This window comes from Chelon labrosus (genome assembly GCF_963514085.1).
Source record: "Chelon labrosus genome assembly, chromosome: 9".
NCBI lineage: Eukaryota > Metazoa > Chordata > Actinopteri > Mugiliformes > Mugilidae > Chelon > Chelon labrosus.
The window spans coordinates 17,203,370-17,229,320 of NC_140359.1; the positions used below are offsets into that span (position 1 = coordinate 17,203,370).

The 25,951-nt window shown below is 41.8% G+C and overlaps 1 protein-coding gene across 1 annotated transcript in view; it reads left to right on the plus strand.

Annotated features, from left to right (window-relative positions):
- Positions 1-25,951, plus strand: part of unc5ca (unc-5 netrin receptor Ca) — a 184,168-nt gene that overhangs the window by 150,629 nt on the left and 7,588 nt on the right. The window contains exons 8-14 of the mRNA XM_084552055.1: positions 1,647-1,703; positions 10,546-10,737; positions 15,957-16,174; positions 17,036-17,171; positions 17,788-17,875; positions 21,306-21,474; positions 24,395-24,628. Of these exons, the coding sequence (XP_084408181.1) occupies positions 1,647-1,703; positions 10,546-10,737; positions 15,957-16,174; positions 17,036-17,171; positions 17,788-17,875; positions 21,306-21,474; positions 24,395-24,628 (1,094 nt within the window). The remainder of the gene's footprint in view (positions 1-1,646; positions 1,704-10,545; positions 10,738-15,956; positions 16,175-17,035; positions 17,172-17,787; positions 17,876-21,305; positions 21,475-24,394; positions 24,629-25,951) is intronic.

A 25,951-nucleotide genomic window follows, 5' to 3' on the forward strand; every position in this document is an offset into this window, starting at 1 on the left:
CCTCTTCTTTGCTTTCTCTCTCCACCAACACCTCCTCCCTCTCTACTCATCTCATCCACCATCCACCGTCTCTTGCCGCCTCTCTCTCTAAAGATGTCCTGTTAAACCACGAGTGGTAGAAATCCGTTTGACCTCTCTTCTGCACTGCATGGAATGACTTTCTCTCTTTGTGTTTATGTGTTTATCTGAGGGTTATATCGGTGTGTGTGTGTTACAGTCTTTCAGGGTTTCCTCAAAGAGTTATTTCTGATGTTCTATGCAGTATATTTTGTACTGTTGACATTTTCCTGACACATTGATCAGGATTCTTGGAGCAGATTCAATCAAAGCACAGCAACGTCATCCTTGAGCTTGAGAGCATGACATTTCCCCCACTAGCTACTATGTATGTGTACGCACGTGCGCGAGCGTGCCAGCTACATAGCCGTACCCCCAGAGCACATCTAATCTGCCGCACCGTCTCCAAAACCACAGTAATCACTGGAGATGCTGCCGGTTATGTAGGCTAACGTTAGTGTTTGGATAGAGCCCTGAGTTGCGGTTGTGTGTGCGCTCGGATTGTACAAAACGAGCAGCAGTAGCAGCAGCAGGTACGGCGCGGCATCAAACAACCCATCTCCCCACTGAACGCGCTATTCTTCCTCTTTTGTTCCTTCTCATCGCGGCCACTCTGTCCTTTTGTTTCCCGCGCAGCGTGTTAGCTGTGTTCTGCTTCTTTTGCTTCAACATTTTGTCCTCATCGTCGTCGCTATCTTTTCTTTTCCATCGTGCTCTTGTTGGCTCTTACTCAAACATTCATGCTTCATTTTACTGCCGCCGCATTTTCATTACTATTGTTTGTTTGAACAATTGTATCGTAATTAAAGCTTGCCGCATATTCGTCATGGAATGTAGCCCCCTGCTATCATCACTGATTCAGACATTCATCACCGTAACATTTGCTAGATGCACTTTTATAAATGCAGTCAGTTACTAAGTCTTCTAGTAGAAGGACAAGAAACCTGATTAAAAAAAATAAAAAGTGCTAAAGCATGCCAATAACCACGCTAAACAAATTACTTTAAAATTCTAAAGCAGACTAGCTCAGCTGCCTGCATAGGTAAACAGAAAAGCCACGTTATTCTTGTCATCTGTGCAAATATTACTGTACGATTACATGTGTATATCACCCCACTTAACCTCGCCAGTTTTTTGTTTTTTTTTGGGCTTTAGTGCTGAATCGGTGTGTCTTCAACGCTCAGCTGGTCTGGCAAGAAGCTTTTAAGCGCACCATGTTGCTGTGTTGCCTTTATCAATTATACACCAGCACTTCAATTATATATCAGTACATCAGCAGTTTATCTGTGTCATAGACCTTCTGTCTGCCACGACTAAGTGGACCACTCAGCATGACACAGCAGCAGCTGACTTACTGAAATGACTTTCTCATTTTTTTTTTCTTTATTTTTGGGTTGCAGCTACTAATTAGACAAGCACAACTATGCTTACTGCAGAACAGCGCAAAGGCTGTTAGACACAAATATTGGCATGTCAAGGTCTGTGTCCTGTCATGTTTATCCCATTTTATTTGACCTATTTGTTTAATTTGTGTTTTCCTTTCCCTTCCTCCATCCATCCCACCATCCCTTTCTTTTCCCATCCCCAAGGTTCATTGTTTCAGAAGTCCACTGAGCCCAAAGAAAGGCCTGATTTGGGAATTCCATGTAAGTTGACGTCTTGTGTTTCATCATCCATTTTCCTTTTGTCTTACTCTGTGTAGGGTGCCATGCCTGCCCAACTGTAACAGGTTCCTTAGATTTTTCTGTAGAGTTTAAATTAAACGTAGTTCATTAGCTATAACAGGCTTTAGAGGAGAGAGATTCATGGTAGATAGAGTGGATCACTAATCAACCGTAGGGCTGACGTGTAGACAGATGGATTGAAAGTCTGCATTATCAAGAATTATATTGGCATTCACTCGTGGTGGACAAAAACCCCAAATTGTGGCTTTGTACAAACATCACCATTAGAGTTTATTTTTATGGGGATGAGCGTTTTGCATGAAACTATGCCACAATACCATCACAACTTCCTTTGCCTGAGAACCAGTGAAGTCACCGATTTTGCTGTTTTTCAGAATTGCTTGATAAGATGGGATCAAGAGAACAGATCATAAGACCAGAGCAAAACTCTTATCCATTGTTGTAACATAGCATAGCAATAAAACAGAAAGCATAAGTCGAAAGTCAATAATCATTCAGTTTATACAGTTTATTACGTTACATGCTACTTCTATTATGTGTCGTTTTGCATAACATACACAGCAAATGCAAACATGCGTAGAAAGTCTTCTTCCATTTAAAATGCAGTGCAGAATCCCATAGCCGTCCCTTGGAAATGGCCGCACCACGATGTTGATAGATTCCTTTAATTAACTAGATTTTTTCTTTCTTCCTGCCTGATAACAGTCAATCGATTCAGCACCAGTTCACTTGATTCACAATTTGTGAGTTAGTTGCAGCTGTGGACATTTTGGAGAGTCGCCAGCCGGCTCTGAATCATTGCCAGAGAAGGCAATTTGCCTCCGTTCTGAACAGTTACTTTGTGTTTACAAGCTTATTCGGTCCCCTAGAACTCGGTGTGGGCCAAGTACGAATTTTGAATCTGCCCTCCAGTTTTTACCTACTTTCCTTGGAGGATAATTTACAGAGAAATCACCTGGTAATACAGAATGAGTAATAAAAATGGGGGACACTATAGGATTCAAAGGATATATTAAGTCTCTCCTGCCCTCCCTTTTTTTTCTATATCTGCTGACATAACAAGAGAAATTTACTATAAGACAGAACTGAGAGGTGCAAGAAGAACCTCTGCCATCTATTACTCTGCTTTTACTTCTCTCATGGCTGGAGCTCTCAATTTATCTTTGAAGCAATCTATGAGCGTCTGTTATGTGTTCTAATGACTCTCATTTAGGGTCTGCTGAAGCAGTTTCATTGTACAGTGTGCTTTGCAAGATAACTAGTCCCAGACAGATAAAGATACAGAGGGAGCTGCAGATGAGACAGAAACAGCCATAGCTCATTTAGCAGATTGTCATTCCGAAAATGCAGTCGACAACACGAGCACTGGGACGTTCCATGAGTGGCTTTGAGTCCCGCTAATCACCAAGCTGATCCTGTTTTCCCAGAGTATGATAACAGTTGTAACATGCATTTCATTTTTTGTGTGATTTAATAAACCACTTCATATTTACTTATTAGCTATAAAAAACGAGACTGGGATATATCAGATTAGATACTGCGGCTCGATTTGTAATATGATGTTTAAAGCTTCGATTCTTATATCTATTGTGTAACAGATCTAAAATATGCACTGAAGCAGGTGTCTGGCGCTGGGATGTTGACAGTGGATTCTTTGGGTCCTGTTGGTTGCAAAGTGGGGTCTCCGTGAAGGTGGCATATTCTGGTCCCAATCACATTGGGAAGCAACGTCAATACCTTTTGTCTTTGTTGTGCTCCCCAAGCTGCCCTACAGGTTTTTGCATTTCAGCAGGTGCAGTGTCCTCCTGGGGATGGTCCCTGCAGTGGGGCACTACTGTTGGCATTGTTGGGTGTGCGTGATCTGCAACAATGTCCGGAGAGAAGGTTTCTCAGCAAAACATTGTATTCATGATCATGAGCTGACTATTGTATATTGCAACGCAAGGATGAGAATTTAAAGATGCGGTATAACTTGCTTCCAGCATGCATTTATTACATTTTCAAATCAGAATTTGAATTAGAAATCGATTAATTCTTCAGCCCTGAATCAGACTGAATGCTCTATTACAAGTTACATAGACTCCAGCTACAGTCACATACACTGATCGGGCATAACATTATGATCACTGACAGGAGAAGTGAATAACATTGACCATCTTGTGACAATACAATGTTCTGCTGGGAAACTTTTGGACCTGGCATTCATGCTGATGTTACTTAGATATGTACCACCCACCTAGACCAGACCAGGCACCCCCACCCCCACCCAATAGCAATAAATGTCCAAGATCTTTAACTGATCGAGCATCTGTGGGATGCCTGATCCACAGAGGCCCCTCCCCTCAACCCAAGGCCCCCACTAACAACATTTTGTTGCCAGACACCACAGGTCTCTGATAAGTCTGTTTTGGAGGCACAAGGGAGACCTACCCAATATTAGGAAGATAGTCATAATGTTGTGCTTGATTGGTGTTAAAAGTGCTGAATTAGATCTTTACAGAAAGAACTGTTCTCACCGAAACGTAACCCCCATACCTCTTGGCTACAGAAAAAGTAATGTAAATCCAATTTAGTTGGCCTTCCTGGTGAGTGCTTCCAACATGAAGCTGCTTGTCAGTTAGTAAGAGTTCTATTTCCAAAACACCTCTCCCAGCATATACACTCTGTGGGAGTTCAGTCCATGTCAACTAGGCCTAGCAATTATTATCAGAATATGATTAACCTGCGTTAGTTAAGATCCTCTCACTGTTTGAAACTCACAAAAAAAAAAAAGACCACAACAAGGTCAGTGAATCAGTCACTGCAGTCAAGCTGTCAACTGCTTCAAAAGCGAGGATGGTGCTGTCACATATTATTTAGTGTGTGAAGGCTTAGAGGCCCTCGGGTCCAAACAGGAAATTATAAAAAAAAAAGTATTACAGTTATCTTTGCTTTGTTATGCATTTGAGTCGTGCTACGTTCAGTTTTGTTGAAAATGCGATGTGGACGTTTGTGTCAGTTAAAGACGAGCTCGGCTTGAGGGGATGAGAAGGGTGGGAGGCTGAGCTCTAGATTTGTGCGGAGAGTCGCTGATAAAAGTTTGGGATTCATATTTGTGGCCGGCAGACACTGAGGCCATAATGTTCCTTTCAGATGGATAAAGTAAGTTGCACTAAAAGGCTTACATTCAGGCTGCTCAATAAATAGCTGCAATTACATTGTATTACAGAGCTCTTATACAATGCTCGAGATCCAATTTATTTATATAGAGAGTTGGGCGCAGTCATAGAATTATACCTTCTGGCTTTAGTGATTCCATTCCATTATTTTAATCATCTTTCTTTTTTTTTTTTCCAATCCTACTATAGAAGATAAACATAGTCACAGACTGCTGCCTCTTCTCCCTTCCTTTCACCGTTGACAGTTACTTAGAGCGGATGTGAGCGCCAGGAGTGCAGTATGGGTGGTGTTTGCATGTTTCTGTGCCAAGCAAGATCAAAAAGGCAGCTGAATGAGTTTCAAGTAGTGATTGTCCACAGCTCTGCTTTGGATGCAGATCACAGAGAAGATAGAGACGAGCTAATCTGAGTTATCCTTGCCCCCCACCCTCCACTCCACCCCATCCTCCTCTTTAAATCCTCTCTGTGGCAGATTGGACAGACTCGGAGAATGACAAAAAGCTCAGCCAATCAATAGACAGTGATCCATGCTGACAGGGGGGAGGCCGGGACTTCTGTTCCGCTAGCTAATTCTCAAGCCTCCAGGTTTTTGCACATGTAAACACACACACACACACATAGGTAGTCGCGCACATTGGCGCACACACTGCATGTTGCTAATTTCTCTGTGCCAGGTATTATACCCTTTATATCTGACACACAGTGAGGCGCCGCATCAATCAGTCCGCACACCCACTCTCTTAAGACTATACACTCCAAACAAACTGAATTTGGCACGCACACAGTGACACTGGCAATAAAATAATTTTCGTTTTGCAACCAAAAACCGTTTGGCTACGGAAGCATCACACAAACACATGTTCCATCTTGCTCTAACTGTTACAGTTAATTATTCCCATGAAAAGTGGGAAACATTCAATATATTACATATCTCGTGCTGTTCTTGGGTAGAGTTCAACATCTAAGTTATCAATGCCAAATGTGCAGATCTCTCAAACCATAATCTACTTGAGAAATTGAATAGTTAGCAACAATTTCATTTTGTGCAAGGAGAGTGCTGTGCCGATAGTATGTGCACACACAGAGAATCAGTCACAGCCACACATGCATGTATTCTTAAATTGGAAAAGGCAATGAAAAGCACTGACACACACGGCCGTGTTTTCACTTTACTCAGCATTATATAAAGTCAGATTTCCTCACCCTCACCTTAACTACTTTCTTGCCTAAACCTAATCCTTACCTTAACCCGAGCCTAAACGTAACCGTACCCCCCTTGTCCTTAAACCAAGTCCTCATACTAAAATTAATTGCTATACATTGTGGGGTCTTGCTTCTCATCCCTTCACCCTGATAAATGCAAGTACACATACTTCATGACAGAAGTAGAAGTGTATACTTCAGTGTTTTCATGATGCAACATGTAGATGTGTCTATACATGTGTACCAGTTTGAGTTTTACACCATTGGACTGAGAACATTTGTGCAAAGTGAGGACATTTTGGCCGGTCCTCACTTCTTTACAAGACTGTTTGAGGGTTAAGGCTTAGTTTTAGGGTAAAGGCTATAATTATGGTTAAGTTTAGGGTAAGGTTAGGTTTAGACACTTAGCTGGTTAGGGTAAGGAGCTAGGGAATGCATTATTTTAATGGATGTCCTCACAAATGTAGCCATACAAACATTTGTGTGTGTTTTGTGACCTTTAGTACAGGACATTTTTCCTCCTATAGAGAGCTGTCAGGTAGCCCTCGCTGGAACATCACAGATGGGATGTTCGAATATTTCTTTCTTCTCGAGCGATTTATTCTTTATTCAGTTCCTTCCTGGTGCGTCCACTGAAAAGCACATATTTTTTAATCTAAATCCAATTTAGTTGGCCTTCCTGCGAGTGCTTCCGACATGAAGCTGCTTGTCAGGTTCAAGGGAGGAAAAACTCAGGAGATATTCGAGTTGCGCGAAAACGTTAACGCGGACATGCGTATGTGCGCATGACCGTCCATGCATTCATTGTGCCGGTGCTCGCTTGAGTGCTCATAAAAATGAACACAGGCGTACACCTATCCGTATCTACCCAAACTGCGCTCCCTCCTCATTAGATCTCTGCTGATTTTGTCAGTCTGGCTTCAAAGATCCAAACGCATTAGTCATTCGTCCGGGTTTGGTCAAAAGTGCACACCCACGTTCAGTCCCTTTTACAGTCTCCATCTTGCCAGAAAAAAAGACAGCCTATTATGCAAGGCTGTCAGGCAGTAAAAGAACATCAGAATGAAAGAATAGGCAGTTTTCAAACAAAGCAGCTCTTTGCTCTTTATGCAGAGGCACAATGGAATTGAACGACTAAAGAAGCAGAAACATACAGAGCGCAGGAAATCAACTTTGGCGTTCAAGAAAAGGTCCTGCAACACTAGTGCAACTGGATTTTCTTAATTTTAAAAGTGTCATTGTAAGTGTCACCCTCATTGAGTTCAGATTCAATTTAATTTTCAAGGAAAGCATACTGTTAAACTTGTAAAGACCTGTTTTTAAAAAGATAATGGTAGATATAAACATGACCTTTGCATACTGATGCGTGCACTCTTTCAGTGGCGTATTATTTGTAACCTATGAATTCACAATTTTAATTTAAATGAACACTGCCGTGTTATTCACAGTAGCATAGGCATGTTTTTTTCAACTTTGATCCATGTTATTAGTGCAGTAGGATAGCAGTACGGAATAATAATAACAAATAAATGACCTTGTAGATTTGTGTTGCTGCACTCTTTCTAATTAAAAGTGCTAAGATGTAGGTGGGAGCAGAGAAAGGAAATTTGGGTCAGGAAGAAGCCAAAAGAAAAAGGGAAAATTAAAAAATTGTTGGTATCCAACAGTTGTATGTAGGTTACTCAGGCAAGTCAAGGCTCTAATGGGACATTGTTTCATTCATCTACAAATCAAAGAGACGGAGACAGAGGGAGTCGGAGAGAGAGTGAGGTGTGACTTATGGAAGAGAGAAACATCTAAGAGAGATGGGACATAAACTGATAGATAGTGAAGAAAGGCTTTTTAAGCCCACTGGTATAAAACAAGTTGCAGTCAGTACACAGACACACACATATTTTGAGAATGTCGAGTTAACTTAACCAAAGCGTCCCAAAGCACTCTAAAAGAAAATATGAAAAGTTTAAAATGATACTTTTGTAGCTTCCTGACATCCAATATGCTCTGAAGTCGGAGACCTTCAAGTTAAAGCAGGAACAGGATAAAAAAAAAAACATCCCTAAATAGATGAGAGAGGTGATGATCATAATTAAGATCAGGGAGCTGGTACTTAAGAGGATTATCTAATTCTGCTCCCCTTTGGCAAATACAAGGACCTTGATCACAGGGCAAATATGCGCGGCAGTGGAGCTGGCACATCAGGGAATTTATAACAAACACCATCTGAAGGAAGTAGGCAACTGTATGAAGTTAAATCTGATGAACGGATATTTTGGCAGCGATCTGAACCCGCTACGACAAACACTGACATTGTCATAAATCTTTTTGTTAACAAGGATCCGGGGCTGTCAACATGAATTCTATGAATATTTTTTGGGACAAGTTAATCTAGAGATCAGTGAGTAAGCAAGACAACTCTGACGGAAGTAAGGACACTGTAGTTGTAGACAACAGTGTAGTTATTATGATTATTTGTACTGATTCATCTGCCCGATGTCCTCTATAGTAACAGATTAATAGGAAAAAGTTGAACATGTCCTTCTCAGTTAACCAGAGCAGCAAATACCATTTCACTTATTGCCGTCTAACACCCAGCAATACATTTTACTGCTATGTAACACAAATAAACACAGACGATCCCCACATTTGAACTAGCAAATACTGTACATACATATAGTATTTTCCTGGATAAAAATCAATTATTAAAATATTGCCAATACAGCCATCCTAATGAACCTTAGGATGGCTGACAAATCACTCAATTGACTAAAAGTTTTAGCTCTAGTTGAAAACTCACTTGAAAACTCTTCTACACTATGTCATGTCTATTTTTTACATTCTGAACAGCTGTGACCAATATACATATATTAATATAGTTTTTATACATTTATTGTGCGCTGCAGTTTAAACCACTGGTTTAGATCGATTCATACACGATCTGACTGTGAAATCTTAAAACCTTCGTAATGTTTCTATTCATAGGACAAAGTGCCCGTAGAGATTTGTTTCACCGCCACCTCAGGACCTGACTTGTCTTATGGAAGCTGAGTGTATGAGGAGAAAGCATGACCCTCACATGTTCAGCTCCCCAGAGACACTAGAAGTGGTTCATAGCTCCCTCAAGTGGTACAACAGCGTCTGACATCCTCATCGCTAGTGACCTCTCTTCTATGGACGTGTGCGTTCAAGGCACGTGTGAGCATGGACGTTTGCTTGCCTCTTCAAAGTAAAAAATATTCTTGCATAATCAAGTTCATGCTTTCTGAACTTGTTCTGATGCGACACCGGCAAATCCTTAAGCAAATGACTCAGGCTGTATGTAGCTAAAAGCCTGTTATCTGGCTCTCAACTTTAAGGGTGGATTAAAAAAAAAAAAAGATTCCTATACTTCTCTGTCTTCTTCTTAATAGCTGCAGACAAATCCCCCTCCCACTAACTACAGAGGACGTGATTATATGAGCAGCGCTTTAAGTGCGAGACCGCTCAGGCACTTTCATGTTAAATATGTTGCCTTGTTTGTTTTGCTGAAGTGAATTTCTACCTCTTTTACATTCCTTTTTCTTTGCTCTTATCACCTCTCCCTGATTTATTCGTCTCCTTATTTCTGATTATCTTCCCTGATTTATTATTCTCTTTCTATAAGTTTCCTTGCTTTTCTGTTCTTCCCACTCCACTCCACTCCCCGCCAATCTTATCCGCCATCCTATATCTTCCTTTACTCCCAATTCACATCTGTTCGCTCCTCCTCTGCCTTTGTGTCCTCTTATCTAGATCCCTCTCCACAGATTGGCTTTCCTCCTATTACTTCCTTATTTTTTATCCCCGCTGCTCTTTACTTGTCCCCTTTCATCCATTTCTCATTACTTCTCTTCTTTATCCGTGAGTGTGGCTCATACCTTTTACCATCCGAATCACCCATCAGTTAAAGTCTCGGCCCTTTTCTCCCGCTTTAAAATATGCATCATGAATGACACCTCCTCCGTTGTTCTCGCTGAAACACCATTAAAGTCTCAGCCGTATTAAAAAAAAAAAAAAAAAGAAGAAGGATGTTAGGACCCCTGTAAAATAATTAACAGCCTTATTAAATTTTGAGAGCTGGTGCATTTTTTATTTTTTTATTTTGAAAGGTGTCGCTGTCTCTCTGTCTAGACAAATTATCATATTGCACATGCTCGAGGGCTCGCTTAAAGTTTAATTTAAACATATGGAGATTGTGCTTTGAGTCTGAATGCTGGTTTGAGGTGAAACTGGGGCGAAACTAGAGACATTTTTTTCCTTTATTTTTGTTTGCACTGCAATGCTGCTCCATTAGAATTCCATAGCTGTTTATTTCCACTTTAATTTCTCCCATCCATCTCCCCTTAAGAAGATCTCTGTGCACTTCACTCTTGCGTCCAGTAGCAATACTGACGCTGTATCGCTCTTTCTCTTTGTGTCCCCTGCAGCTGCACCGAGCACGGACGACGTGGCGCTGTACGTGGGCATTGTCATCGCAGTCATTATGTGCCTGTTCATCTCGGTCATCGTGGCGCTCTTTGTCTACCGCAAGACGCACCGTGACTTTGACTCGGACATCATCGACACCTCGGCGCTGAATGGAGGCTTCCAGTCTGTTAATATCAAAACAGCCAGATCAGGTAATGGATGTTACGTTACACAACATTTTATCCTTGAAGGAAATTTTCAAGAACATCTATAATAAATTAAGAATTATCTTTTTTTTTTTCTCATTTTCAATGTGCAATGGCATCTTCTAATCTCTAAATGGCACTTGAGTACTCTACATCGTACAATACTAAAAAGCCGCCAATTACAATAAAGGAGGTGCAGCACATGACAGGATTTTCTGTCCACCTTTCAACTGGTATTTAATGGCAGTGAGAAAGGGGCTTCATCATTAAACTTTTCATATGCCTGAAAAGCCTTCTCAGTGCTCCATGAAGGACATCCAGACTAGTCAGACACTTGCCGTTAAGGTGGTGATCATCACTATCTGTTGCCAAATAAGGGGACACAATGGTGATTAATTATTAAGCCAGGCCCTGTTCAGACCTGTTTATCTGAATGATCCCGGCTGACCCTATCACTACTGGCCAGCTTAAAGTAAAGGCGTGAACCTACCCAAGATGCATTTGAGATCAGATCACTCAATGTTGGGAGGTTGGTCTGAGCCACTTCTGACCACACTCTTTCAGCAGTGCAAACATGTAATGTGTCATGGTGTCACATTAAGGACTGCGTGTTCTTGCATAGGCAGAGTTTTGCCTAATTCATTCAGAACAAAACACACAACTGCAAATTAAAAATGACCGCCTGAATACTAAAAACATGTTGCGTTGCGAGCGTTTTTAAAACTATAAAATGCGATAAATAAATCTAAACGCATGAGAATCCGTGTGTAATTGCATCGGCATATTTGTTTATGTTGATGTGCAAAGTAGCCATGTGCAGCAGTCTAAATAATGACCTTTGTCTTGACCTGTACTTATGTAAATAACTTACTTATAAATAACTTAACATGTGTGTATGCTTTTAGTGATTCAGAGAGGCATTACAGCTTGTTCTAAAATCTCAATCAAGTCCTCATGTGATTCTGATACAGCAGTAGGTTACGATCCATTAGATGTTGCAGCTGTTACAGTATTCTACTCGCACTTAATGATGTTGGTGTTTTTTTTTGTTGTTTTTATTTTTTGCATACAAAGCACAAATGTGATCGAGACGCACGTGGAAACACGCCAGGTGTGAACATCAAAAGCTGTCCAGCTGTGATCAAATCATTCACGACAGATTTTAACACCGAGGGCCTTAGTGCTAATGTAGTCTCGATAAACAGTAATCTCGGTAATGGGCTCAGAGATTCAAACCTTTCCTGCTGCTGCAGCAAATGCAGTGTGTTCGTCGGCAAGCCTAGCACTCGTCATTCATCAGCACAAGTCAGTTCGTGTTTGGTATTTTCCGACAGCGGATCGGCTCTAAGTCGTGGCGTAATAAAGAGCAGCCACGGTGAGCTGTTAGGTGAAGAGCTTCAGGCGACCCACAGTGACCGCTGTGCCCCGCTGTTCATGGACTCGTCTCGTGCATCATACAGTCAAATGACGGTAGCTCACAGACTGATTGACAAACGCCAATTCTTGCCTTCTGTAAATCAACAATAGTTTGTTTTGCTGCCATCAGATTTCTGTGAGCTACAGTGTTAAGTCACATCTGCCAAATCAACCAGGACTGAACATGACAGTACCTGTTTGTCTCTGTTTGACACTCTCTCAAAGAGTATATTACAGATTTCCTTTTCTCTTAAATATTTTCACATACTGTGTGCTTTCATGAGTGCTATAAAGATGTACATATGTACATGGACACACACATTCGTACAGTAAATCAATAGGTGATGCAGAATAACGAGAATAACCCCACGTCCATGAAAATAAATGTACCCGTCTGTCCACTTTAAGGCTTTAATGCCAGCATCATTCAGCTTTTTTCTTCCTCTGCCTCCTGCTGTCAATCTCTGATGGTTTGGATTAATCTGCCTCTACCAGAGACCACTCTCTTCCATCAAACAGTCTCTATCTGTCACTCCCGTTCTGTTTCTTACTCTCTTTTCTCCCTCCCCTCCCATCTGCACATTCAGGTCAATCAAATTTCCTGTTTATCAGCATCCTTTCAGTCTCCGTGTCTCTGTCTTCCCTGAGCTATGTCTCCGTCTCTGGCCTCGTGGCGACTCCGACCGCCGCAGACACTCCCACCACGTTTGTCTTCCTGTTAAAACGGCGCCATATTTCACTCCGTGCTGTGTGTGCTGTCATTTCTTCCTTACTATGCACATCCACGCACACTTGATAGCTTACTGGAAAAGGCAGGAACAGTCAGGGAATTTGTATGAATCAGTTATCTGTCCACGGACTCCATTAACTTATGGCCTTTCCTATAAGAAAAAGTATTTGTCCAACAGATGACCAAAAAAAACAACACTTTAAATCTATAAAAAGATTAATAAACTTCCTACACATGAAAACAGACAGTCACGTATGTGCTTAAACAGATTTGAATTGAAATTTGAATTACAGTAAATTGCTTTAAATAAACGACATAACTTACCATACTGGTTCTTATCCTAGTTTACAGCATTTCCGAGTCTCCGTTTGGCCCTAACAGGACTAAAGGGAGTCGACTACAACCGAGATTTAGCTTTAACAACTTTTAGCATTTGACATGATGTGTAAATAGTTTAGTATATGTGTTTATGTGGTCAGTTCTGGGTGGAGAATTGAAATTCTAACGACAGTATTACAGTTAGAACAAGAAAGCGAGGTCACGGGGTGCAATGCAAATTGGCAGACAGTGTGTATTCGTGTGCTTGCTTGTGTGTGTGTGTACAAAGGTGACACATCTGCATGTGTAGAGGCGGATGACATTTTATCAGCAAAGCATTAGGATGCTTGTCACTCTGCGTTGAGGGACCATTTCCAATTAATAAAGCATTATATCCCTGTATATTTCTCTCTCTCTCTGTCCCTCTCTCTCCTTCTCTGTGGCTTTCCGTTAGTTGTTAATTAAATTTCAGCAGGGATGATTTGGCAGGAATACCTGCTGGCTTTAAGGGTAAACAGCCTGGTGATAGAAAACGGGAAAAAGAGTGATAGGTGACAGATGTGTGTGTGTGTGTGTGTTAGTTTTGGGGGTGGGGGTGATAATGAGGGATTTTAAAATTAGATTGGATGGGCTCTTGGAGAAAACAACAGGAATTCGGGCTCCGTGCCCAATAAATAAATAAATAAATAAATACAGCCTGGTGCGAACAAATCTAGATTTCTTCTCAGTAGGTGACTGCCTGTCTTGTGATCTCGGTCCCATTTCATTTAAATCTTAAATATTTGTCGGGTTCTCAGATGGGAGAGAGTTGTTTATATGTAGGAGCGCGCTTCGTTGTGTTCAAGCGAAAGTAGTTCAAGCGACATGCCTCAACTAACCCACAAGAGTGGCTGGTGTTGATGTGTTGAAACATCACTTGGAGCAAAATCAGTTGAATCAATTTAGGTTGAGTTCTAATAGGTGTTCGCCCTGCGATAGACTGGCGACCGGTCCAGTGTACCCCCACTTTTTGCAAAGGCTTTTTAGTTGCATGATTACAATATGTGTTACTGAGAATTTCCCTCAAGAGATCAATATTAATTATAACGTTCTCATTGAAGCTGCTGCTCCAGTTACTTTTAAGAACATTAAAAACTCACGTGGTAAACGCGTGAGAAGCTACTTGGATTTTTATAGCTAAACTCAACATACTCTAAACACAGTACTTTAATATATTCCAGGCACATGGACTAACACGCTGCACTGATTAGGATTCACCTGTTCCAGTTGCCCCTTGGTTTACATTAACCTTTCAGTGATGAGCGCAGAAGGAAACCTCAGAGTGACTTACTGTCCATCCCCGCGGACATCATGTGATATACTGTCTGTGCTGTGTGTATCAGCATGCACACCCAGCGTGTGCGCTACTGGTAGACGAGGCACATGTTTTCAAGGCTGAGTGCTTTTGCAGGTATCCACTGTCGACCAGTGTTTGGTGGTGGATACATGTTTTTCTTTTTTATTTATTTATTAGTGCTTACATAAGTGTGCGAGTGCACAAGTGGAGCACTTGAGTGTTTGCTTGCGATACATGAAAAGTGTCAAGATTAACGTACGTCGGCTGTGATCGGAAGAGCAAAACACACTCTGTAGCCTCAAATCACATCTGAGCCAATGCCGTCGATAGTCCTGTATTCGTTTCCAGCCACGTCACTCAAAAGTTTCAAAATGATTCATCAAACGAGATGGATCAGTCTGTGCCTTTGTTTAAAGCTAAAGCGCAGCCTTACAAACAAGCTCACTCCATGCTGGCTAAGCTAATCAGCACCAGGCGAATCCGCTCCAAAATTTCCTGCAACAGCAATAACACCTCACCTGGTAGGGTATGACTAGCATGATGGATACTGATAAAGATGAGATATTTGAATTATAGTGAATTGAATGTCCCATTGTCTTGCTTTAAACTTGTATTAATGCTATTAAATATGCAACATCTTACTAGTGTCTCTCCTAAATAAACTTCAGATGTGTGTATCATCGTGTAGATTCAGTGTTAGCAACTCCCACAGTTAACACCGCCATGTTTTCTGCTAAATGTGCACAGCAGGTTTCGTCACTCAGACTTATAATGTTGTCCAAATTTAAATATACGGTGTTATTATATGCAGTGTGATGCAGTATGATTAAAGGGTGGCAACCTCTTTGCGGGGTTGATTGTGCAGATGAAGCCAAGGGCTGATGGCAAAAGATTGAAGAGGATAAAGCCTGACACGGAGCTGGGCTGTCCTGTTATACATTAGAGAAGGAGTAGGAGGGAATCTGCAATGCATCTGTGCACACATTGAAGTTTTGTAAATTAAATGCCTTTCAGATGAAGTCTAGGAATTGCTCATAGAATCTGCACACTCTTTCATCTATCCACCCCTCCCACACACACACACGCACACACACCAAACCCCAGCAACCGTGTGCAGGAGCCATGACTACTCCTTCATCCAGGTTGTGCCCCTGTGTACTGCAATGCATCACACCAGACACTGATACCTTATCAACATCCCTGCCTGCCAGCCCTCATCTTACTCCCCTTATTCCCGCTCACCGATTTTGATACAGTTCCTGCACACCTGTCCTGTACCGCTATGCGTTGTTAGCCATGCATTCCTCTTCATAATGCCGAGGATACACTCTCTCAGACACCATTTTTTCTGACCCGGTTTGCTTCGATGTTGTAAGTTCTCTAATTGTTTTACCTTGTTTCTTTCCCTCTCCCTGTGTCTCACAGCCGATCTACTGACGGCTCCTCCTGACCTGACAAACGCAGCTGCTATGTACCGTGGTCCAGTGTATGCTCTTCACGACGTGTCAGATAAAATCCCAATGACCAACTCCCCTCTCTTGGATCCTCTTCCCAACTTGAAGATCAAAGTCTATAACTCATCTGGTCTGGTCACGCCACAGGACGACCTCGGAGGAGACTTTACATCTAAATTGTCTCCTAAGGTAATGTTACTATTGCATCCCCAAAGCTGATCCCAGTATCCTTCATCTTCTTCTGCTCTAAATCGTTCTGTCTGAGCACAGTAGGATATTCCTCCTTGTTTGTATTTACTCTCCGAGTGCTCACAGTGAGAGATACTAAAACACAGCAGCTACGTATTCCCAGTCACAAAAAGACAAAACAAATTAGTATACAAGCAGCTCAGTGCCCCAGTTTCCTCCCTCTCCTCTGCTGACTACATGGCACGCATACTCGAGTCACTCGTCACAAATACGGATGAAACTGCTCAACTTCATCACAGCACCTGTCCTGAGGCGGTACGAGAGCCGAACCCGCCGTCGTCCCTCTTCTCTCAGATCGGTGCCACCGTTTGATGATTTTATCTGTTAGTTTGGGTGTACTCCCCTTTTAAACCTCCGCTGTGTCTAATGGCTGACCTTGCCTTGCCTGTTTGAAGATTTATTTATTTATTTATTTTTTTGTCTGGTGTCCGTCCTTAACACTCTCAAGCTGATCCTTGTCGGCTTTGTATGATGCACGAAGCAAACCAGTGAATGCCAAGTCCTTAGTTTGCATCTCACAGCAGACATTTTGATGAAGAAATGCTAAGCAGGTCATGTTTTACCAGTTACCCTGAGGTAGTTATAGATCTATTGTAAATCCACCCTATTCCTCAGATGCAGCAAGCTCTGCTCTACTGCACCGCTCCTAGCCAGATGCAGATCTTCCCTGTAGCTATGTAGAAAAGGGAAAATAAAGCATCTCAATGAATACATGCAGTTTGTATTTCAAATTGAGCTTTACACCCAGCGCTACGTTCTTTCTTCTTATTACCACTCTGACTGTTATGCTTTAATTCCTAGGTAACTCAGTCTCTGTTGGACAACAGTGACACCATGAACCTTCGCAACCAGAGCTTGGCCCGAACCCGCGATCCTTCCTGCACTGCTCACGGATCCTTCAACAGCCAGGGAGGACATCTCATCGTACCCAACTCTGGTAAACCTTCCACAAGCAATAACTGTAATGGCTTGTCGACTGTAAATTTCATATAGATTTCGTGTAGCTCCTTGCGTCGTGATGTGAGCAACAGGGGAAATGTATTAGCAAATATTATTAATAGTACAAATGCAATCAAAATTCAAACTGTCGGTCAAGGAGTATTATAGATTTGATCCAATGCGCTTCCTCCAGTAGACGCTATGATTGCGAAGAGAAAATATCTTGTGAGCACAGTCAACATGCTGTAGCCTTGGGATGTCCTCCAGCTACCAAGATTTAAGAGAAAAGGGGAAAAAAAACTCAGTAGACTCATGTTAGGATTTAAAAGCAGTGGTCGGGCAAAAATAATGAATAATGTAACCTGCTGATAGGAAGCAGCCTTCAAAAACTATAAAACACTGCAGCACATTTTACTTGATATATTTAAGAGACGGTTTTACATGGATTGTCTTAAAAAAATTATATTCAATAGTTAATCAAGACGAAAAAAAAAAGGGATAATGGTTTGCAAGTTCAATAATTCAGCCGTGCACGTTAAAATGAATAAATCCGCTGATAAAACCTATTATTTCTGCCCCCGTCCATGCTTCTCCCCCTGTCCTCCCTCCTGCAGGTGTGAGTTTGTTGGTTCCAGCGGGTGCTGTTCCTCAGGGCAGGGTGTATGAGATGTATGTGACTGTGCACAGGAAGGACAGCTTGAGGTGAGTTTTGTTCGTCTTTCCGCAATTTTTCTTCTCTGTGGTCTCTTCCTCTCTGTTGCTCCCCGTTGTCCCCGTTTTCCTCTTCATCCCAGCGTCTCCCTCTATGTTCTTTTTGTTACTTTGTTCCCTTGGTCAGTGTATCTCTGTCTGTCTCCTGGGGAGCGGCTTCCCACACCTGTTTGTACGGTTGCGTGGGGAGGATTTCACAGTGTGACATAGCCTTAGGATGCACGGGAAGAGATGAATCAGTATTATTATTACAGTGTGTCCACACACATACCTTCTTTTGGCAATTCATTTTGCGGAGGTCAGCTGATATCATACTTCATGTACTAACACGAGAATTAGAATGAAGTTGAGCTGATTAAAATTGAATATCAGATGCATGATTGCCTACTTAACATTATAATCTCTACAATAATCCTTATCATTTTCATTTTTAATTAGTTTTCCAAATGTTAGAATCAGTAAAATTGATCAAATGCAGTGCTCTTAAAACCCATTATTTTACAAAGTGCAGAACTAATATTGACTGTTGTGCGACCAACTGATTTGTTGTTACCTCTTGCCAAAGAACACAGTGTGAGCTTTTGAAAGCATATGCAAAGAAATAGCTGTTTCCACAGTAACTAATAGATTAGTGGATATTTTGGGGATTACCGAAATCCTGTTACTTGTACTATAATCCTTCACTCCTAAACCCAGTCCATGAGTGAGGTAGAAAGTCTCTGTTTTGACATGAAAGACAAGGAAGAAGATTTCTGTAGCCCGTGTATTGATACACATTTTAGATGGGACACTTATTTGAGAGGCGGGATTAAATATAATTTTAGATCCAATGAGCACTACAAAGCAAAATTTCATTAGCATTCACTGAAGTGCAGTTTCAAAAACGTGACAAATAAAACCATTGCAAGCAAATGAAAACACCTCCTTCATCCATTCCTTTCCACACATGTGCCTTACTGTGATATGACACGGTGGACTCTATAGAAGAAGTCCTGCTGTGAAGAAGCTCAATCAAAACTAACACAAACACAATAATTCATAGATATTGGTGTTCTGCCAATAAATCTCACTAAATCCTACGCAGTGGTACATTAATATTTTGGGAGAAGCAAGACTTCAAAGCTCTTGCAAGACAACCGAAAGTCTGATTCTCACACCTACATCTGAGTCAGATGAATTCTAAAGGTCTCTCTTCCTTCTGCGACGCATTCTAGCTGGCCTTGCCACGTAAACCTCAAAAGCTCCCTCCCCCGATGTCCAAGTTCCTCACCCTGTCTCTCTACTCACCCTAGCCACCCTACAGAGGAAACTCATTGTAGCCGCTTGTACCTGTAATGACATTCCTTCAGTCATTACCCAAAGTTTGCGACCATAGGTGAGGGTTGGAACGTAGATTGACTGGTAAATCGAAAGCTTGGCCTTCTGGCTCAGCTCTCGCCACAATGGTTCAATACAGTGTCTGCAATACTGCAGCCGCCGCATTGAACCAACTATCCATCTCTTCCTATTCTATCATCACTTGCGAACAGCCCCCAGAGATACTTAAGTTCCTTCCCTAGGGCAGTTAGTCACCCCCCCCCCCAACAATCAAAGAGAACAATCCGCTTTTTTACGGCAAAGCACCATGGCCTCGGACTTGGAGGTACTGACTCTCATCCCAACCGTCATGTATCCTGTCCCATGCACCCATTCCAGCTACTCTATCAGTCAATAGCGATTGATAAGAATTAGCCCCCCATGCAACGTACCACAGTATTTCTAAAAATCAAACGTCCTCTGTCTTCATCTCGCTCAATAGCTGGCAAGTAAACCTCACATAGCCGCACTGACTTATCTCAGCAACACTTGGGAGATCTCGATCATTTGGCTTAGCTTATTAAGATCTCAGCCTTAGATTTCAGTTTTGCTGCAGAAAGAACAACTCGAACCAGCTGTTTTCTCTATCTGAACGATAAAATTTGCATAACATCATAATCAATAAAGCTGTAATTCATTAAGCGGCGACCTCTGCATTAGGGGTTAGCGTTAAAGTGCGCTATAGTCTGAGTCATACCGTTTTTATCTCTTTGTGTCTTCTACCCATGTGAACCCTTCATGAGTCAATAATGAGCTTCAGCAGCTGAATCGATAATGCTGCTAAGGATTAGTACTCCCCTGACACGAGGTGGGCTAGAAAAAAAAAACTCTGAAATCATTTAGATCCATCTTCTCTATCTTTATGGGCTCTTTCACAGTCAGTACATACTGTAACTTCATGAACATGAGGAATAATGGATTACACAGGCGGCTGTCTTCTTGTGTGTTGTTGTGTTTGAGTGTTGTTTAAGGAATGTGGTTCCGCTTTTCATTTTACCAATGAAAGAAAGCATCTGAATAATAAATAATAATGGAGCTTACTATGTTTAATCTCATCTCACGGTTTTTCCACTGTAAAAGGGCCTGGAGTATTCTGTTGGTGTTCTTTACATTAGTCAGCAAGTGCTTGGGGGTTCCAATACTCAGATGTACTACAAAAAGTGGGAGAGTCTATGATCAGTAGTCATTTATTTTCTGCCTGTGAGCAACGAACCACTGACTCCAGCTGAGGCTAACTACACTAATCAGCCTCTGATTGAGTTTGTGTTTCCCCAATCTGTTCTGTTCTCTGATTTTCAATCTCCTCAAAGGTAATCTAACCCACTCTCGCCTAACTGTCCACCTGTCTGACTCATCCGCCACAGTGTTTTTTTGTAAATACAACAAAAAAAAAAGGCCCCCAAAAAGGTGTTTGGACGCGTGAGACTCGCGTACAAATGTATGACTGTTCAAAATAAATACAAAAAAGAATATCGTGGCTTTACTGAACATCAGACATCAAAAAACTTTCCTGTCATCCACACTTGAGTTCTCCACAGCATCCTATTAGTAAAAAGCAGGAATGGAACTACTAACTATGCTCCATTAAGATGCACAGGAAGCCTCTTGAGTGAACATCAAACTCTAGACCCAGCTCATCCACTGTATATTAATACAGTCACTATTAATGTTATGCTTTCTGCCGTCTATCATGAAACAGGTCAGGTAGCCACAGGTGTAGTTCATCAAGTTCAAGTTGGCGAGTCAATGTTATTTTTGCTGCCAATGTGCTCATGCTTTCTCAGGTGCCAACTTGTTTATTGTGGAACATATTTGTTAGTCATGCTAAATGTGTTTTTTTATGGTAACTGAACTAACATTATGAACTTTCTTTAACCTGGTTGGGGATGTAAGTGTCCAGATACTTCTTGGTGACCCTGTAAGAGTTACGTAACAAGGCATATATCACGAACGAAACCAATAAAGCTTTCTTCAACTAAAAGATTAATGCAAATTGTTCCCAGCAGAGCAGCGCTCCAAACACAGTTTTCTGTCATTTCACCTCAGTGTTATCTGTCTCCGCCAGACCCCCGGTAGAGGACATCCAGACAGTGCTGAGCCCAGTGGTGAGTTGTGGACCTCCAGGAGCCCTGCTGACCAGACCAGTGATCCTCACCATCCACCACTGCGCTGACAATGTCCAGGAAGACTGGCTCATACAGCTGAAGAACCAACTGGCTATGGGAGAATGGGAGGTGAGTGTCAAACACTGTGTCCTCTGTGTGTGTGTGTGTGTGTGTGTGTGTGTGTGTGTGTGTGTGTGAGTACTGTATATGTTGCTTTAATATGCTGCTTGTGAATTATTCTGTTCTGTCACCTTGCTCCCAGCGAACAGTGGCTAATTTAAATTGAAGATACATCCAGATACTTGCAGAATACATGCAGCTAAATAGTCCACACAGAACAAAGTCTGTAGAAAATAATGGCACACCCGCACACAGTCGCAGCTAAATAATTAATATATAGACATGCATATAATACACACACAGATAATATGCACACACATAGACGCGCCACCTGAATTGCACATACACACTTTGCATGCGGTGAGCGAGGGAGAGGAAAAGGAAGAAAAGGAGAGAACATTTGGTAAACAGAAAGTGCCTACAGGCTAATAGACAAGCAGGGGGTTGAAAACTCCTATCAGAGGCAATTTGTTATGCTCCTGCCATCCTCCTCTTCTCTCATCTCTCTTCTTATGTTTCCATCCCTCCTTTTTTTTTCTGCCCTTCTCTTTCTACCTCCTCCCGTGTCTCTCGGCATGAAGTCTCTACCTCAGCGTTCTATTGTGTGTGCGTGTGTGACACTGGGTTTGCGTGCAGGCATGTGTGTGTCCTTGTGTGTGGGTGTGGGTGATAAGGCTGTCTTGCAGCATCACTGTGTCTACAAGGCCCCCGTATGCTGTCTTGTGTTGCTTATCACAGCTCAACACAATGTCTCTGCACAATTAGCCATGCATAAGATTCTCTGCGTGTGCGTCTTTGTGTGTGCATGCGTGAATGTGTGTGTGTGAGAGAGAGAGAGAGAGAGAGCGAGAGAGAGAAGCACTGAAAGGTTTCCGAGCAGAGTGGGTAAAGACAAGAAAAATGAAAAGTGGAATTTCATCAGGAAGTCGATTTGTTTTTCTCTTATTGCAGTAGAACATCCATTTCCCATCAGAAAGTTTTCCCCAAAAACAGGGAGAGGAAGGTAATTGAATTCCCCTCATATCAGGGGGGAGCAGCCACGGGTGTGATTACCAGTAATAACAGATTCATACCATATTGCTTTCCTACCTCTTTGTATTGATTCGGCTCATCTGTAGGAACACAACTCCACATGAACTGTGATTCAGAACTCAATATTTGTATCACACGTGTGTGTGTACGTGTGTGAGAAAGAGAGTGTGTGGGCACTTGTTTTTATTAAGTTATGGGGGCCAATTTTTCATGGAACGCTAATGTTGTGGAGTCAGTTTGTCATTTTAGGGCCCTTTTAGCCCCTCAGCATTTTAAAGGTTAAAACCCATTAAGACTTGTTTTAAGAGTAAAGACTACAAATAGGTTAGGGCAGGGGGCTTGGGATTGCATTATATTAATGAGTTTGTGAGGAGGATCCAAAGACATGGGCACGCATTACTCACACAACATACACTAATCAGGCATTACATTATGACCACCTTCCTAATATTGTGTAGGTCTCCCTTGTGCCCCCAAAACAGTTAGTCAGAGAATGGACATGGGTCTTCTGAGGGTGTCCTGTGGTGTCTGGCAACAGAGTGTTGTTAGTGGGGGCCTTTGGGTCCTATGGGTTGAGGGGAGGGGACTCTGTGGATCAGGCTTGTTCCAGTACATCCCACAGATACTTGAATCAGTTTGGGATCTAGGGAATTTGGACACCTTGTGCTATTTTTCATGTTTTTTGAGTTGTTCCTAAATCGTTTTTGTGTGTGTGCCTGTGTCAGGCTGCATCCTGCTGGGGATATCTGCTGCCGTCAAGGAGTGTCACTGCTATGGGGTGGGGGTGCCTGGTCTGGTCTCGTGGTGGTAACATCCACACGAATGAATGCCAGGTCCAAAAGTTTCCCAGCAGAACATTGAATTGACACAAGATGGTCAATGTTATTAACTTCTCCTGTCAGCGGTTTTAATGTTATGCCTGATCGGTGTAGATCCCCGCGCAACTAATTGCAGATTCAGTTGTCATAATAAGAACTCACACAGCCTGTGCATCCTCCCTCAAACCAAAGCGCCATATGGATTTATGATAACTAAGGCTGATAAGGCCTAAGGCCAGCAGATCATCATGGTAGGACTGGGCACACTTTACAGCCAACAGCTCAGAATAAATGTTATCCTTACCAACACCTAAGTTTACTTTCAACAGTCATACGTACAATTAGGCATGGATTTAGTGCTGTTCAGTGTCGTGAACACACTGTTTATTGTCCTATATAAAAGACCCACGAGCAAAACATTTACGGTTGGCTTTTTCCTATTAAAAATAATCCTATATAGTTAGCAGGGCTCTCTGCACACGACTCCTGCAATTACATTGAACAATACCTGTTTATAGCAATGGAATGCATCTGGCATAGACCGCAACCTTGCTTACTCATGGGCTGTTTGCACTAGTGGAAATTGGCTCCCAATGCAAGTCCAGTTGTGGTATGCTAACAGACAGCTTGTGGCTTGATGCCCGTATATTCTTAAGTAAAGCCTGTGTCCAAATAACGGCCAGGTTTTAACAATGGTGGCTTGTATGAGCAAATGAAAGCCAGTCCCAGTTAAACAGAGAAAACAAAATTAACTTAACACTGTTTTTTATCAGTAGAACATGGCTGTGTCCTTCTCAACTCTACTTGTATAGATCATGCTGTTGTTTAATTCAGACAGATTCTGCATTTTCTGATTTGGTTTTAATGCAGCTTTTATATAGGAACAGACTGAATATATAAATGAAACAGACTGAATGTTGAGCAACTCCACTCTTCAGTTGAGTGAGTAAAGGCTCACACGTTAACTTCAGCTACAGTATTTGAGAGCGTACAATATACCGCTCTCAGCCTCCCATCATAGACCCAGCATGCCTCTCTGAAAGTGTGTGTGACTTTTTGTGTTTCTGTGGTCCCTACAGGATGTGGTTGTAGTGGGAGAGGAAAACTTCACCACCCCCTGCTATGTGCAGATGGACTCGGAGGCATGTCACATTCTAACAGAGACACTGGGGACTTACTGCCTGGTGGGCCAGTCAATCGGCAAAGCAGCCGCCAAGAGGCTCAAACTGGCTGTTTTTGGGCCCGTCTCCTGCACAACTTTGGACTACCACATCAGAGTCTATTGTCTGGATGACACTCAAGATGCACTGAAGGTAAAGTATTGCAACTAAATAATTCACTAAAACAATATATGTGCACACATACACTATACATACTATGGATTATATACAGTATTCATGTATAGCATACCAAGTTTTTCTAATCCTTTGAAGAGAGAAGATGTGTGATATTTTAGGCAGTGCATTGTGTTCTTTGGTCCTGTGAGGGATTTGTTCTCTCTTGGACCACCCATACTAAAGTGCCTCCCACTTAATTTGCATTTGAAATGTACATGCATTATATCTTCAAATGAAAGGATTGCATGGAGCCATAAATAGAGGAGTCTTCACCTCTAGTCTTCTGGAAATGAGCAGAGAATCGGTAAACAGAACGGGGTCAAGCAATGTCAAAATAACAATGCTTTGGAATTTAAACAAATGCACTGGAGGGACCATCTGATACGGGAGATTAACATTGGTAATTTATGCGTGCTGTGATAAATCAAGTGTCAGCGCGGCACACGGCCATGCACACGCTTACACAAACATCAACACACACTCTGTTTAACCAGTTCAAACAAGCAGTTGTTGGTTAAAAACAAAGTTCAGAGGTGGACTTTTTAATGATGGAAACTTTGTGTTGTATAATTGACTGGTTGGCGTTTCACAGGGGAAGTCTCCTGGGTGTAGCTACAGTAGAGCTGCCGTGCACAAAGTGCTTGTGAAGAAGGAATTGATTATTTTGAAAAGGATGTAGGAGGCATCAGAAGTTGTACTGATGACTTATCGTAGCAGAGAGTGTCAGCTTGTGTGTGTGTGTTCTCACTAGAAACTTAAGAACCCATTAATATGTAGTTGCTATGTTTACAATTGTGCACACTTGCATCTCTGTATGTTAAAGACATCTTTTCTTACCTCCCCCACAGAGTCCCACAAGACTGAGTATGCAATATATTATTAAAACATCTGCAGAACGGTTACTTTCTTTCCTTCTTAAAATGGAAAAATACATCATAACAGTTTTACATGTCTGAAATATCAGAGATCAGAGATCAAAACCCCATAACAAGTACATGGTATTGCCCTTTGAATCTGTGGTGGGATAGAAGTTACATTATTTTTTAAAACTCCGAAGAGATGATGTGATGTAATGAAAGAAACATTTGACTAAAGTTTACTTCTGTGTGTTAGTTTCATAAGTAATACAGTGCTTTAAGGTCATATCAGCGGAATAAGTTTCATTTTACGGTCTTATATTAAAGATATGCTTCATTTCTTTTTATATATCTCACAACAGCAGCGCATTGACTGGTAGTGCATTATTAATCAAGTTTTTATTGAGCCTCTTAATGTCTCTTTTCAGTTTTGCCCAGTTAG